The sequence below is a fragment of the Melanerpes formicivorus genome, unplaced genomic scaffold (genome assembly GCF_026170545.1).
Source record: "Melanerpes formicivorus ecotype bairdi unplaced genomic scaffold, bMelFor1.0.p_v2 SCAF_6, whole genome shotgun sequence".
NCBI classification, from domain to species: Eukaryota; Metazoa; Chordata; class Aves; order Piciformes; family Picidae; genus Melanerpes; species Melanerpes formicivorus.
Window position 1 is genome coordinate 23,339,467 of NW_027142358.1, and position 15,917 is coordinate 23,355,383.

Sequence of the window (15,917 nt, forward strand, 5' to 3'; positions counted from 1 at the left end):
GGGATTTTGTGAAACACGAAATCTGACATTCCTAACAAAAATACATGCTTGGTTTGGCTTTTCTTGTACTTTTATCTTTCATTAATCAGCACATACCATGCTTATGTACAGGCGTGTGCATAGGTGTGCTCATGGGTATGTATGAATGAATAGCTACCATAGATAGATAGATCATTACAGCAATTCTGAGCCAGCAGCAATTGCTGTGAGTTTTAAAGTGTGATGAAAATGAGGGCTAAAATCTTGATCTTGATCCAGAGCACAAGGGAAGGCCAGGAGGGAGACTGAAGGGAGAGTGGCATGTTCAGAGTGTTTGGGGAGGCAGGCGATTTTCACGTCACATCTGCTTGAAGAGACTGAGCAGGGATACCAAAGTAGTGACTTGCTGGAGAGAACTGAGTTTTCATGCCAGAAAAAGAGGGAGAGAGGTGGATTTAGAGATGCTGGAGAAGGTGAACTTTCATGCCTCAGGCAGAGCAGGAATGAGATTCTGAGTTTGTGAACACAGGGGCAGTAAGCCAGGTCTACCAACAGTAACAGGAGCAAGAGAGGATCAGAGAGGAAGGACTGCATGCATGAGAATGTCATCCAGAGTAAAATTAGTTCACTGTCATCTCAAAGCTCTTATCCTTCTCTCAGTGATAGATGTTCTCCCTAGTTTAGGGGCATTCATCACCTTTGCTGAAAGTGTATGAGCAGTACATTTCATAAAGGAACTAAGCAGGTCAATAAGTGCCAAGGCAAGCATGGCTCACACCCTCTGACATACTTGAGAGCCCAGCCTTGTTTTGAGAGTGACTGGCTGGGCCTGATCCTGGTTTTATAACATGACTGGCATCTGTGTCTCTGTAGAAGAGCTGAAGTTGGGAGGACTGTTGTGATGCAAAGTTGTAAATGTAGTGTGAGGTTTCTTGACCTCATTCTCTCCTGTGATCAGTCGCATCCTCAAGAGGGATCTGCCTTTGCTTTACATTCCATGAATGTTAAACCAATAGCTGTTGCAATGCTTTGACCTATGCACACCCTTGGTTTTATTATTTTATGGCCAGTTGACGTTCATGGAGTTTGCCAAGTTGCATTTGTCTGTCTATATTTTATCATAGCGAGCATTGCTGAGACGCTTTCATGTTTGACTGGTGTTTCATTTTTCAGCAAGGCAGTGGATGACTGGCATGACATGGACCTCAGTATCAGTTCCAGAATCTTAGGCAGGTCTGCTTAGATGTAGAAATTTTGAGCGCTGTCATTCAAAAAGTCCAAAACTACAGTGTCAGTAGCTGTTGATGATGAAAAGTCCACATGCAGAGCAAAGGCTTTCTGATTAATATACCTAATATATCTATATGGACCCTTCCATCTGACTTGAACAAGTCTTTTGGCCATTACAAAAGCTTCATCATCTTTAACTTGTTATAAAATTTCACAGACTTCTGGTTTATGCATTGAGATCAAAACATGTCTCTTCTTTTAGAGCTGTTGTGAAGAGAAGACTAGTTAAAAGTACATAATTGGCTTCAGTGTGTGGCAGCCATTTTATGAACAGAAAGCAAACAAAGGATTGGTTAATATCATCGCCAGTTAAGACTGGTCAGATGACTATTTATTTTCTAGTAAGTGTAGAAACCCTCCCAGTTAAAGGAGTTGCAAACTTTGTGTCCTTGTGTTTGACAGAGTAACGATAGTTGGCCCATTTTCAATTTCATCCCCTACCCTGTCCACCTTGTCCATGTATAGATACTTCAATGGGGCTTTAAAAATGCCTGTCTGAAACAAGCAGCGATTGCATCCAGTGTTTTCCAGCTTCAGCCCAGATTCACAGAACAGTGCAGGACTTCTGAGTTCATTCCTATCAGTTAAGGATCTAAAAGTGAATCAAAGCAGCCAGAAACTGGATTTGAGTTACAAAGAACAACTCTCTTAGCCATCTATCTGAGTTTCCTTTAGTATCACATATTAGGGGCTGGAATGGATCCAGTGAGGTTTTGACAGAGAATATTACCTGCAAATACATGATACATGTATGAGATACCTAGTAGTCTCAAGTCATGATTATGTGTCATACATCATATTTAAGGGCTCTCCAGTTAAGAGTACTTGTGAGGGTGATTTTTCATCTGTTCATTATCTGTTTGATTACTACTTCTTAGTTAGTTGTCATTTGTAACTGTGTAATGCCAGAATCCCCTGTACTTCTTAGAAACATAGAATCATAGAATTATTAGAGTTGGAAGGGACCTCAAGGATCATCTAGTTCCAACACCCCTGCCATGGGCAGGGACTCCTCATACCAGATCAGATTGCCCAGAGCCATACCCAGCCTGGCCTTAAAAACCTCCAGGGATGGGGCTTCTACCACCTCCTTGGGCAACGTGTTCCATTGCCTCACCACCTTCACGGTGAAGAACTTCTTCCTAATATCTGATCTGAATGTACCCATTTCTATTTTATTTTCCATTGCCCCTAGTCCTATCATTACCTGACACCCTTAGAAGTCCCTCACCAGCTTTCTTGTGATACTGGAAGGTCACAATTAGGTCTCATCAGAGACCTTCTTCAGGCTGAATAGCCCCAACTCCCTCTGTCTGTCCTCATAGGAGAGGTGCTCCAGCCCTCTAATCATCCTCATGGCCCTTCTCTGGACATGTTCCAGCACATCCAGATCCTTTCTGTAATAGGAGCTCCAGAGCTAGACACAGTACTCCAGGTGGTGTCTCACCAGAGCAGAGTAGAGGGGAAGAATCACCTCCCTCAACCTGCTGGCTATGCTTATCTTGATGCAGCTCAGGATGTGATTGGCTCTCTGGGCTGCAAGTGCACACTGGTGGCTCCTGTTGAGCTTCTCATCCACCAGCACTTGCAGGTCCTTTTCTTCAGGGCTGCTCTCAAGCCACTCGCTGCCCAGCCTATATCGGCGCTTGGGATTCTTGTTGGACATAATACGGGCTTAATAAAAATAGCAACCTGTACAAATTGGTTTAAGTCCTTAACAGATGAAGCTGTCTCTGGAATTGGTGGGATCATGTTTCTCTTAAACAAAGATACATGAAATGAGCATCTTTGTTACTAATAATAGGAGAGTGCATTGGAAAGCTCTCTCTGTAGCAGACCTTCACAGCATGAATGATTTAAAATATCCCCAAATCCCTGGATGAAATACAAAACAATGTCACATTCTGAGGGGTCAGCTGCAGTGGCATTTAACAGCAATTGCCTGGAATTTTCTCATTCACCCTAAGTGAAGTGAGTAAAAGATGCAGATGTCCACAGATAGAAAACTTCCAGGGCTTACCTAAAGAATTGTCCTCAGCAAGTCACGAAGTGGCATTTTGCCTTCTGAGCCAACACTTTGGCATGTTTGCAGAAAGCTGTGGTGCTGAAGGAACTCTACCTGGTGATGTCTTAGACGAAAGGTAAAAAGAAAATTAGCTGGAGTTTAACATTCAGTATCTAGTAGCTTAAATTTTGCTGAAGGTCATTAGGATCCCATTCAGCTGCTGCCTTCAGGAAGCAACAATAAAGTACTTTAGTTTTTAAAAATTAATGATTGACATGTACAGCAGTCCTGTGTCTGGGCAGGCCTGAGGAAACTGATACAGCAGTGGAATGCAAAGCTACCTGGGTTTGTTTCATATAGAGCTAATATCCAGAGCTGTTTTGAAGAGCATTGTGAAACCATATACCATGACCAGAAAATCCCCTATTAGATTTGCAGCAGGAAATAAGCAAGAAGCCTTTTCATAAGGAAGGGAGCTGGGACCTTCAGATTTCTCAAAGCAGAAGACACTATTAATAGCATAAAGCATTTGTATAAACAATCCTCTCCTTTAATAGATAAGATCATTGCTTTTCTTTGGTTGTTCCTGAGTACCAGTTGCTGCCTAATATTGTGCTTATAGGAACCAGATGGGATCTCTTGCAGGTGCCTGGGCAGATAAGTCTCTTGCTTAACTCTGCTGATTGGGAAAGATGTAATGGAGGCTTTCAAAGCTTCTGGCTTCCAGTGGACCCAACTGTAGGGTTATGGAGCTTCAGGCTGCAGCAAATTGTGTGTGAGGGGTCTGCAAACCAGAAGACTACTTTAAAACTAAAGCCAGTATTGGAATGGGAAGCTGTCAGAGGTGAGACTGGCCTGTGCAATTGCTTTGATTAATGGGCAAGCCCAGAGCATCCTGCACTTTTAGAGATGTGGTAGGCACAGGGAGGGATGTATATACTGGTAGGAGTAGGAAAAACAAAGAGGAGAACTAAAGCATTGAAGTTTTTCTCTTCTGTATGTTTTCTACTGAAGGGGATCAATTTACATCAGGAAACTGAAGTTGAATTGAAAGTATGAAATGAAAGTACTGAAGACATTTATTAAAGCTGTTGCAGGGTTTTAGTTGGTTTACACCATTATATCTTCACACCCTTAAAAAAAACAACATTTTTCTCTTGAAATTCATTTATAGAGAATTAATTGCCTGCCCAGACAGCTGAAATATTTTACCATTTTCATGCATTTTGTTATCTAGCTTTCTATTCCTCCTGTGCCCTGGTCATGAATATATTACTATTCAGAAGCAGATATGAGCCCCTTTCAGTCTTAAAACTTGTAGCCGAAGCAGACATTTTTGGTAGGAACAGCAACCATAAGCAAAGCATTGCCCAGCACTGTACTTTCCTGGCTCCTCAGGAAGTTCCTAGTCATTGAGTTAGTGGGAGGAACTTGAATAAGAAGTGGACATAGTCCTGGATCAGGATGTGGCCAGCACAAGCATCCAACTTGAACAGCACTGCTCTGCATGGCAACTCTGAAGCTTCTAAAGTGCAGCATTTTGTTCAGATTATTTAAGGATGTAATTTATCAGTTACTTTAGTCCTTTGAAATTTGCTAAGCATAAAAAAATGGACTTTCCAGAGGAGGGGAAGACTCAAACCAAGGCTTTGATAGAATAACAGTTGTTCCAGGGAATGTCAAATTTAAACTGAGTCCTTTATGTGGGAGGGCACAGCTATGCTAATTGCCAAGGAGTTCTGGTCTGTTGCAGAGGCAGTGTTGGATAAAGCTGGGCAGGACAAATGTTTGTATAACTATTATTTTAAGTAGCATAGAGGAAAGAGACACCAAAAATGATCCAGAGATTTCAAAGGAATCCCTTCCCCCCTGCTAAAGTTGATTGTTTACTTGTGTTCTTGGGCTCTTAAGGTTAACATGTACTTTTTGAAAATGGAGACCATGCTTCTCAGTCACATTGGGATGTTTAAAACAGGGCCTTGCAGTAGTTCTCTTGCTGACTAATCCTTTGCTTTCATTTATAGCTTCTCTACAGCATCACTGTGCTTAGCCAAAGCATCAGGTCCTGGCCCACAGCCTTGCAAGCCAGCCAGCCTGCACTTGCCAGAGGTCCAGAGCACAGGCTGGCTTTGTGTATCTTTGTTCCCCTAGTTCGTGAGGCTGCCAGAGACTTGATTTAATATAAGGCACTTGCAGCAGTCCTCAGGGCATCTGTGGTTTTTGGGAGCTACCAGGAAGCAAGGACTGTCTGGCCATGCCTCCATCCTTTGCCTCTTCTTAGGACCTGTGGAATAGGTGTAGTAGGAGGCAGGATGAGAGGTAGCTTCCCATCCAGGCATTGCTCCACAGCAGGATACTTATCCAACACTTTTTTGACCTTTTAGGTTCAGAAGGAGCATCTTTCCCATTCTCAGGAGGTGATGTTCTTTATGGCTCATTAGGACTCCAGTTCTTCAAACTCTTTGCAATAATAATAAGTAGAAGTGTGGTTAGCCTGCATAAGAGACAGCATAGGAACTTAAACGAAAGAGACTTAAAGTGTACCTTATCTTGAGATGAGTGTTTGATTTGTATTTAAATAATTAGTTCATGTGGAACTTGTCCTGGAATTTCAATCTCTCTCATGCCTGTGGTCTTTGGGCTGGTTACAGATGGCAGAAGATAAAAGTACTGGATGCCATCAGTCCATTTTGCTTTAAATAATATTTGAGATAAAATACTTTTTTCCCCTCCCAAGTATCCATAGGTGCAAACTATGTACGAGTGCAAATGGTGAGTTGGAGAGGTGGCTGAGTTCTGAGATGAATTGTGTGAACAATAAATTAGAAGACATTTTAATGACTTACCAAATGATAAGTCTCCAGCCATGCTTTTGGCTTTGGAGGATAATTTCTGCAAATGAAAGATTTTCCTTGTATATTGAGCAAAAAAGAAACACCTCTTACCCTGTAATATTTAATGATAGTAGCTATCTGCTCTTGTTTAGATTAAAATTACAGGCTTCAGATTGCAAGTTGTAATATTTGTTTTCTTCTGATTGCTGCCTTTAGCTCCTCAGTAAATGCCATTGACTGCTCTGTGGGTAACTCTGAAGAAGCCTCCAGGGCTGAATATATTAAAATCCACAGCATTCCACAGAAAATGACAAAACTCTCCCCAAATTTCCCCCAGAATTTTCCACTGCCCTTTTTTATGAGCTGCAGGCAAAAGAGGGTGATCTGTTGTGCTTGTCCTATTCCTGTTTTTCTTCCTGTTTTAAATATAGCAGAATATATAAAATAATTAAGTGGTATTCAGAAGCAATTCTTTTGCCAGGTCTTCCATCTGTTGTTCTGTATAATCCTAATTTTTGTGAGGGGGAAAAAAAAAAGAAAGAAAAATATGGTATGCAACTCAATATGTTACAAGATGTTTATTTTCATCAGCGGAGCCCAATAAAGTACATAGCTCAGATATTAATGTTGGAGTATATTAAGATTTTATTACTATTTAATCTATATATTTTACTGACACAAATGGATAAAAATAAACAGCTTGTAACATATAGAGTTACAGACTATGCTTTTGTGGATTTACAGAATTTAGTGGTGGATTTGGGTTTTGCAGCAGATTTATTTTCTCTAATTCAGTTAAAATAACTATGTAATCATTATTTGTGCTGAGTATGGTTTGAGCTTCATTTTCATAATTCACTGTGGGATTTGTCTGCATAACTTCTGATGGTTAATGGCCCTGTATTGATTGAGATTCTCTTTTGTGAGGCTGTATTGCTTGTGACTTGATAATGAATCAGTCAGATCACTCCATTTTAGAGAGAAAGAAAATAGACATAGTGTTAACTTACACACAAAAAAAGACACCCAAAGCTCTGTGCACTCTATATATTCTGTAGGGGCTTTTATAGTGCTTGTAGTACATGCTGTTCTGAAAGTGTCACACATGCATTTGTTGTTGTGAACTCAGACGCTGTAGAATCTGTGAAGATGCGAGATTAAATTTTCCATTGCCATTTTTACAGATAACAGCCCGTCGACAATGGAAACATATTTATGATGAATTAGGTGGTAACCCTGGAAGCACAAGTGCTGCTACATGTACTCGCAGACATTATGAAAGGTAAGATAACAAATCTGAAATACTTGCTTAATAATGAAAAAAATTAATTTGGAGAGCCTTCAAAACGGTTTATAAAGAATTAGGAAAGAGAGAGAGAGGGTTCTTATAGTAAATATTTCCCCCACAATTTAATCAGATAATCTATTGTAATTTAAACCAGAGTGTGTGCCTCCAGTGACTATATAAATAAAACAAGCATCTGATTTTTCTTTGGTGCATATCTTAATTTTTGCAGCAGCTTTCTGGCTGAAGAAGCTGAAAAATTGAGCAAAACATACTCAAGGAAAAATAAGAAGCGACAGCTAATTGATGCAAACACTTGTCCTCTGTCGTTTTTTAGGAATACCAATTAAGCAAATTGTGGTCGTGATCAAAATAATGGGGCGGCCCACAATGCAGAATGCTGTTAATGTTGTAGGTCATGCAGAGCGTTGCATTCCTCTTCTTCATTGCATTCCTTCCCTCCTCCCTGCCTGCGAGCTGCTGCCAAACACTCTTTCTCTGCAGCCATTGTTGCTGGTCAGAACTGTTGATTTCTCATTCTTCCCATGTAGATAATAACTTCCAGGGCTTGTGAAGCCAGCATGCGTTGAATAAAATGCTGGAGCTGGAATGTTGTTTTGGTTTGTTATGGTTTTTCAGAAACAGCTCTCCCTTTTTTTGTTGTTTTTGGGTTTTGTTTTGAGGTGGTGGTTTTTTTTGGGGGGGTACTTTGGGGTTTTTTGTGTTGTTTTTTTTTTTGTCAGGTTGTTTTTTTGTTGTTGGGGTTTTTGTTTGGGTTTGGTCCTGGGTTTTTTTTTTCTTAATTTTGTTGTTGATTGGGATTTTTTTGGTTGTGGGGTGGGGGGGGATGTTGTTTGAGGTTCTTTGGAGGGTTTTGTTACTTAAACAAGCAAATGCTAATAAAAGCTTTGCCATTTCAAGCTCAGAAAAGTAAAGCCTAGTCTCTTGTTCCAGGGAATTTCATGGGGTAGGGAAGGCATTTTACTTGCCTGTGCACAAGGTGGCACAGCAGAGCTGTGCTCAGTGGGCAGTTCTTCACCTTCTTTTAGTGCCTTACATGTTGGCCACTCCAAGGGAGATGTCACCCTGCTCATGCAGGGGGAGGTTGATCACCCTTATTTACAGGAGGCTTCTCCAACAAAAAGACTTGGGTGCACAAAGAAGTTGAATGTAATGCCACTATAAAAGTTACAAGCTCTCTGGAGAGCAAGCAACAGAGGAAATTGAGTGAGTTTCTGTATGCATCAGACAAGGCTTTTCCCCACCTTTGTGTTGCAAGCAAATGTTAGAGATTGTATTAACTGACTTATCAGATTGTTGTGGGTATTTGGCTCTTCCCTTTCATCATTACAAACCCAAATGTCTCAGGGCTTCCCTTGCACCCAAGCCACCTGATGGGTTTCAAGCTGGCAGTGTGGGCCTTCCCTCTCCAGATGTGCTTCTTAGGATGTTTATTTGACAGAGGAGACCCAGGCACACACAAGACTTGGTCTGTGCAGGCTTAGGTCACACAAGGAGCAAGCATTTCCAGGCTCTGTGTTGAAATCCGAGTCACGAGAGACCATGTCTCTTGTGGTTGTGGAAAAATAAATGAGCCATTCCCAAATACTCCATGAATCCCTGTCACTCTCTTCTGCTTTCATGCTAGTGGTTTATTTTTTCACATGCAAACACCTCAAATTGCACTACTCTTCCATGCATAGAGACTCATCCTTGTGACTTAGTCAGGGGCATATCTTGAAGTGCCACAAAACTCGTGGTACTCACTAGAAAACCTGAGCAGGCTCGTGATGCCTTCAAGACTGGAAAACCTGTCCAGGCTGCCAAAAAAAGGGTTCTGTTTGCCTTGAGCCAGTCTGAGGAAAATTCTAGTTTATGGTTAGATTGGTTTTCGCCCACCAAAGAGCTCAAATCTGAGCTCTTGGATGCCAGTCTATATTGTATAGTTCTGGCTTAGCTCTGATACAAGGCAGCCAGCTACTTTCTAGGTTTCTGGCTGTCAAAATATGGCATTTAGAGAAAAAGTCTTACAGGATCTTTGGGTAAGCCCTGAGCTTACCTAAAATATGCTTTACCAAGTCTGGTTTGAAGATCTGAAACATCTATACAAAAAACCTCAGTGACTGGACCAGTCTCTAGATTTCTAGCCTTTTTTCCACCACAGCAAGGTTGTATTAAGCCTCAGACTTTAAAAAAAATTAAATTAAATTGTCATGGTTTGTTTCAGCTGGTGATTCTAACAGCAGCACCTGTAAGTGTAGTGCTCATTTCTAGCCAAAGTGCTCAGATGACATTTAATCTAAAACTAGCACGACAATGTGGGAGCACACGTTCATGATTTGGGACACACATACATTTACTAACTTGAATGCAAGCTGTAAAGCTAAACTGGAAATTGAATTAATCTGGGAAGTAAATGCTGAATAAACCTCATGATTTTTTCCTTCTTGAATCCCACTAGCCTTTCCTTGCTTACTGGAGGCAGAACAGGTAGTTCCCAGACTTCACTGATCCTGCCTGCTGTTTGACTTAGTCTTGCCATTCATCTCTATAACTGGTGTTGTGTTAACTAGCTTCTTCCAAGATGACAGAAAATCATTTAGCTCAGAAAAGACTTTAAGACCAAGTCCAACTGTAAGCCAAATACTGCCAAGTCCACCACTAAGCCATGTCCCTCAGTGTCAAATCTACACATCTTTTAAATGCTTTTAGGGATGGTGACTCCACCACTTCCCTGAGCAGCCTGTTCCAGTGCCTCACAACCCTTTGAGTGAGGAAATTTTTTTCTAATATCCAACCCAATCTTCTCCCTGCTTCTGGCTGTTTACACAGTCTTTAATGTGTCAAGGCTGCTTCGGTTGCATCAACCTTTCAGTGACTTCTTAGGATACTGAAGAGTGGAATGACACATACATCCCATTCAGGTATTGTATGGGTATTCCACCTTCATGCCCTCTTCGAGTTCCCTTCTACAAGGTGGGGTTTCACAAGCAACTACAAAGCAAAGGGAAAATAAAAAGGACACACAAAAGGAAAAAAAAAAAGGGGGGGGGGTGGGGGGGAGGGAAAGAACCAAACCAATTTTCTTTAAAAAACAACTCCAAGAACTGGAGAGGGAAGAATTTACTCTATCTAGCAAATCCCTGGAAGAAATGTTTTTCCCAAAAGGTGCTTATAAGCTCTAAAAAACTGCAGATCTATGATACTGAGGATGGCAAAAGCTGAAAGCAAGCCAGATTTAAAGACTGTGGGGAATGCTCTGCTCCCTTCTCCATGTCCCCCTGTTTGGAGCAGGGGTTGTGGTTGTTGCTGATGCTGTGCTATAGGTAGGCAGAGTGCTTCTGTGCAGTGTTTGCTTTGTTTGCCTGGTAAAAAGGAAGGAAAGATTTTGTGTGCGCTATCATCTGATTCATTTTTCATCTATTACAGTTTGTGTTTCCAGTAACTGGTTTCATTTTAAAACAAAGCAAGGCTGACAGTCTTTCAGTAAGCGTTATTTGTATATTAGTTAGACAACTTTTGTTTTATTAGTGAGTACAATAATGAAAATGCAGGTTGTTGAGTAGAAGCAATGGATGTTTTTATTTAAAGCATAGCAGGCATCACATAATGGCAATGAATGTGTTATTGTCACTGTAGGCATGGCTGGTCTGAACCTGCCTCTGATTGGGTTGTTCCAAATAGGCCCAAGCACTTCATAAAAATGTCTTTGTCAGCCTAGTTTTCCTTCCAAACCTATTCATCTCTGTCAGTTTTTAATATTAGTACCAGGCTCTTGGCTATAGTCCATTAGTACTGTACTTAATTGCTCGTGTAACAGATGATTACTAATATAAAAGGCATTAATGTTTTCCCATCGTAGGGCTGTTGCTCTGTTCATGACTCGGACCATGCAGAGCTTATGAGTTGTTGTTGTTTTGGTTGTTATTTTCTTCATTTGTGCTCCTTCAGTGCACTAACCTTGCACGATCACAGAAGGCTTGAGGCACGTGTGGTTGGTACTAGCTGATTCAGCCTGAACCTTTCCTGCAAGACTCTTACAGCCCTTGTCAGTACCCTACATCTCTTTCACTTATCAAGAAACCCTCAGAAACGGCTACTTTCTGCAAAGTGCTCCTTCCCCTAATAATGCAGATGTGGTTTTCACAGGCAGGGTTTGAGGTTTCTTTCACTTTTTTTACACAGAACGCATGATCTGCAGCTTTAATTTTCCGGCGTGAATGATAGGCTGTGTTTCTGCACTGCTGATGCCGTTGTTGTCGGGGATTTCTTCATGTATATTACACCAACAGCAACCCTCCTCTTAAAAAAAAACAAGGCAGCAAACAAAACCCACCAAAAAATCCAACCCTAACCAAAAAAACCCAACCTGCTATTTTGCAAAGTATATAAACATTCCACTAAAATATGTTGAACGAAACAAAAGTACAAACAATTGCCTGTTGGGGTCTTTTTTAGCCTCCATGTCTGTCTGTGATCCATCTTGGTTTCCTCCAAAGGAAGCCTTGTGCACAAGCTTCACACAAACGTGCAAGGGCCAGGGAACCGTGATGCACAATGACATGCAGTAACACACCTCAGCTGCTTTGGTGGACAGATGAGTCAGTGTTCAAAGGTATCACGACAGGCAGATGGACAGTCCAACAGAGCAGTAGACCTCCTGGCCTCTTCAAGTGCTGCAAGGAGTCCATTTCCCTTGAGGTCTCTAGCAGGGATGGAGCCAGAGAATCCCGCGGGCCATGTCCTGCTCTCCAACAGTGCATCTCCTATCCTGACCCTCAGATCTGGAGAGGAGGGTCCCAAGAGTGGGTTGTGGTTCTTCACAACCCAGCAAAGTGGCTGTGCCCACACTTTGGACACAGAAGGTTTTACTCTGGCTGTGTGATCTCTGGGCACTTGCAGAGTACCCTGGATATCTGTGCCTTACCAGGGGACTAAACCACAGGAGATACAGTGTCTTGTACAGTTCAGAGTCCATTCTCCCATTTTTCTAAGTTGCTCACTTATATATTATCAGAAACACAAGGCAGGTCAAAATAAGTCACTTACATGGTTTCCTTTTAACAGCCATAAAGTCTCTCTACCCCAAGGATATTGTGCAGTAATTGAATACATAAGAGAGCCCCGTGTTCCATGCCATGGAATTGTTTGGTTTTGTTAAAGCATTTGGATAACTTCGGTAGCATGTAAGCATTTTGGTGGAGTCTTGTAGGAAACTCAGCCAGGCAGGCTTTCAAAAGGAACAAAAAATAAGAGGCTAGTATAGCATCTATATGAAAATGCTTATGGTTATCTTTTAATACACATTGTAATTAATAGAAGGTCTTGATTTATGCTGTTAAGTGTGAAAACATCCTCAGGCAAAAATTAATCAAACGTTATGTCATGCTGTAATCTACAGCTAGCTCTTTGTTTGACCAAAAAAAAACCCAAACAAAACAAAGAAAAAACCAACCGCTTGCCAAGCAGCAGTTTTCTCTTGTATGAACTTTGCTGTTTTATTTTTGTCTTCACACCACTTTCCTGCCCCCTCCCCCCTCCACTTCAGCTAGTCCCAGACTTCCAGAAAACTTCGCAAGTTGCAAATTGTCTCAATAGTTTTTCCATTAAGTACAAATTTAAGCCTGAAGATAGATGAGGTGTCTCAGTTCTCTTTTTTCCCAGGTTTTTGGTTTGGGGTGTTTTTTTTGGTGGTGGTTTCTGGGCTTTATTTTTTTTCTTTTTTTTTTCTTTTTTTTTATAAATAACAGGAGGTTTCTAGTTATGATTTTCTGCCCTCAGGGCTTTATCATTAAGATTAAATAACTGTACTCTCAAGCATGCCACCGAACAAATATCTTTTCAATTATGTGAGTAACAGATGCTTTAACAAAGGAACTATTGAAAATTCAGAAAGCTTCCCCCCTCCCCAAAATTTAAAAAGTATCAGATGACCAAGGAATGTAATTGTTTACCATTAAAGCAGATCCTTAGCTGTCCACCCAAAACATCTGAGAACACGCTTTTTTTTTTCAACATTTCTGGGTTTTCAGCCTCAGAGACTTACTGGCCAGCACTGGAGTCAGCAGGAGTCCTTGGATGGAGTGCTGGACAGTATGGCACTGCCTTCCAGTACATGGAAACAGATAATCTGTCTCCTCACAGAGAATTTTTTAACCAGCTGCATCCTTCTTTCCACCCTTGAGTTTGTCTCAGCAGAAGTGGGGGATGCCATGTGCTACTCAGTGCTCACGAGTGGGTTGTCACCAAAGCAGAGGGGAACTTCCCAGGTGTGCCCACTGTACACACGTATGTCAGTGCTTACCAGGCTCGGAGGCTCTGCAGTGTGCCTAATGCACTTGGGAGAGTTTTGGCAGTCCTGCCAACTGAGCTGATGGCTTGTGGTTGGCCAACATCAGGTAAAGCATGTCTTATGTAGTAATCTTCTTGACATCCAGGAGTGGAGACAGACTTCATACAAGGGGACAAGCTTGTTTTTCTTGCTTGTAGCTGACTTACACCAGGAAGGTGTTTTGCAGTGGAGATGTTAACATGGCAGAGATTACCCCTGGTTTGTTCAACTTTGTGCAAGGGAGATGTGGCTCAGTGAGGGTCAACAGAATTCTGCAGTCTCTCCAGGAGACCTGCACCCCACAAGCAATGTAAAATGGCATTGTCAAGCTTGTCCTGATCATAGGGACCAAGTGTTGCAGGGACTGTATGGACCTACCAAACCAAGTATGTCTGCTTGTAGATGCAGAACTGGTGACTGTGGCCAAAACAGAAGCTTGTAGCAATTCTGGTAGAGTGACCTGGTGAAGCTGCTCTGTCCCCATCACCCTTCCTTTGAATCTTTCCCATGCAGTAAATCTGCAACAAAGGCAAAAAAAATGGGGTTTTTGATCTCCCCCTGCTGAGCCATAAGACTGAGAACGCCTGGGCTTCCCCTGCCTGGCTGTGCAGCTAAATCAACAGCTGTGTTTGTAATGTCACTAATTTCCAGTTTACTTAAAACAAAGTGTCTTTGAATTCCCTTACAGCAGTGCAGTTCCCACCTTTCAGCAGTGAGCCATTCTCATTACCCACAAGCATTCCCAGTGGGCTATGAGGAAGGTTGTTGATGAAAGGATGAAAGGGCCATTTCTTTAAGGAAGGGAAGTTCTTCAGGAGTAAAATTGAACTCACATATTTTGTCTTTGCTGATAGAATATATGCCAGTTTTGTACTTCAGACAAATGCAAATAAACCTATTGCTATTGTGTTCTGCACAAAAGGCTTGCTTTTGCAACCTGGGGATTCTACAGTGTGGCCTAGGAAAATCAGACTTGAGGACCATGTGGCTAGGTTTCCTCAATATATTTTATATTTCCAGTTTGGAAAACAGGCTGAAACCTCAGAGTTTGGGTTAGTCCTCTTCCCCCTTTCTCCGCTGCAAATTTGTCACTGGTGCCCTGGAGAGCTGCCTCCTGTTCCTGGCCTTTCCCTACAGCTGATTGCTGTTGAAGATGGTTTCCCATGGTTACACTGACAGCATTGCTCCAGGATTTTTCCCTATTGAAGAGCATCAGGTTAGAAGAGGCAAGATTTCCGCTGGGATCAGATCTTGGGCATTCCTGCTGGTCCCTTAAAACAACTGAATGTTTTGCCTCTGACTTTCTAGGGGAAGAGAATTGGTTTTCTCTTACTGAGGTTATCAAGTGGATCTGCCCCAAGCTGACCTAGCTCAGTGGCCCCTTGTCCTGGCCCTGTGCTCAGACCCACTGGCTGCAGGAGTGCAGGCATCTCTGCTCAGCTACTGTGAGACCCTGTTGAACCAGGAAAACTGGCCATCTCATCCCCCAGCACCAGAGGAAGGAGCAAGAGCCACTGTGGCATAATGTGTCTGGGAGGGAAATGTTTTCCAAACTCCTACCAGTCAAGAGATTTATTGCCTGTCCCTTTTCAGTGTTTTTGAAATTCTAAGAGCTTAATGTTCTCACGATTTACATTAGCATCTAATCCTTGCATAATCTCACTAATCCCTTGGCCCCAAGATATCCATTGGCAGTGAGTTCCACAGGTGAACCAGTTGCTGCATTCATTTGGTGGAGCAGACTTAAATCTTTTTTCCATTCCCATTGCAATCAACCTCCTTAAAATTCTGGCCAAGCATGGGAATGGGGCAGCATCTCCCAAGGAATGGCCTTCAGTATTTTAAATCCTTCCTAGATTATTCTTGGGGCTAAGAGTCTCCATTGCACACTGTTTTGTGTTGGGCATGGAGCCCTTGAGAAAGCAAGATGATGTCAATGGGAGACGTGCTGGAATATTTTATTTCTGCCAAGTAGAAAACAAAAATAAACACTGAAATGAGCAATATGGAAAATACTGTAGGGTTTGTGCTGAACTGCCTCCTTCCCTCATTCACCTTGTGTGTCCTGGGCATATGGTTCCTCCTCGACCCAAGAGTCCCGTCATATCTATACACAGTGGGGAGAATTAAAGAGGAAACTGGCAGCCTTAACATTTAATTTCCTTCCTCTTTCTGGGCTGATCAGATCCTTTG

General features: G+C 42.0%; 1 protein-coding gene across 6 annotated transcripts in view; it reads left to right on the forward strand.

The window, feature by feature from the left end:
* The window catches only part of ARID5B (AT-rich interaction domain 5B), a 118,966-nt gene that overhangs the window by 90,743 nt on the left and 12,306 nt on the right, over positions 1-15,917 (forward strand). For all 6 annotated transcript variants that reach the window (XM_068140098.1, XM_068140099.1, XM_068140101.1 and 3 more), the window contains one exon: positions 7,293-7,390. In XM_068140098.1, the coding sequence (XP_067996199.1) occupies positions 7,293-7,390 (98 nt within the window). The remainder of the gene's footprint in view (positions 1-7,292; positions 7,391-15,917) is intronic.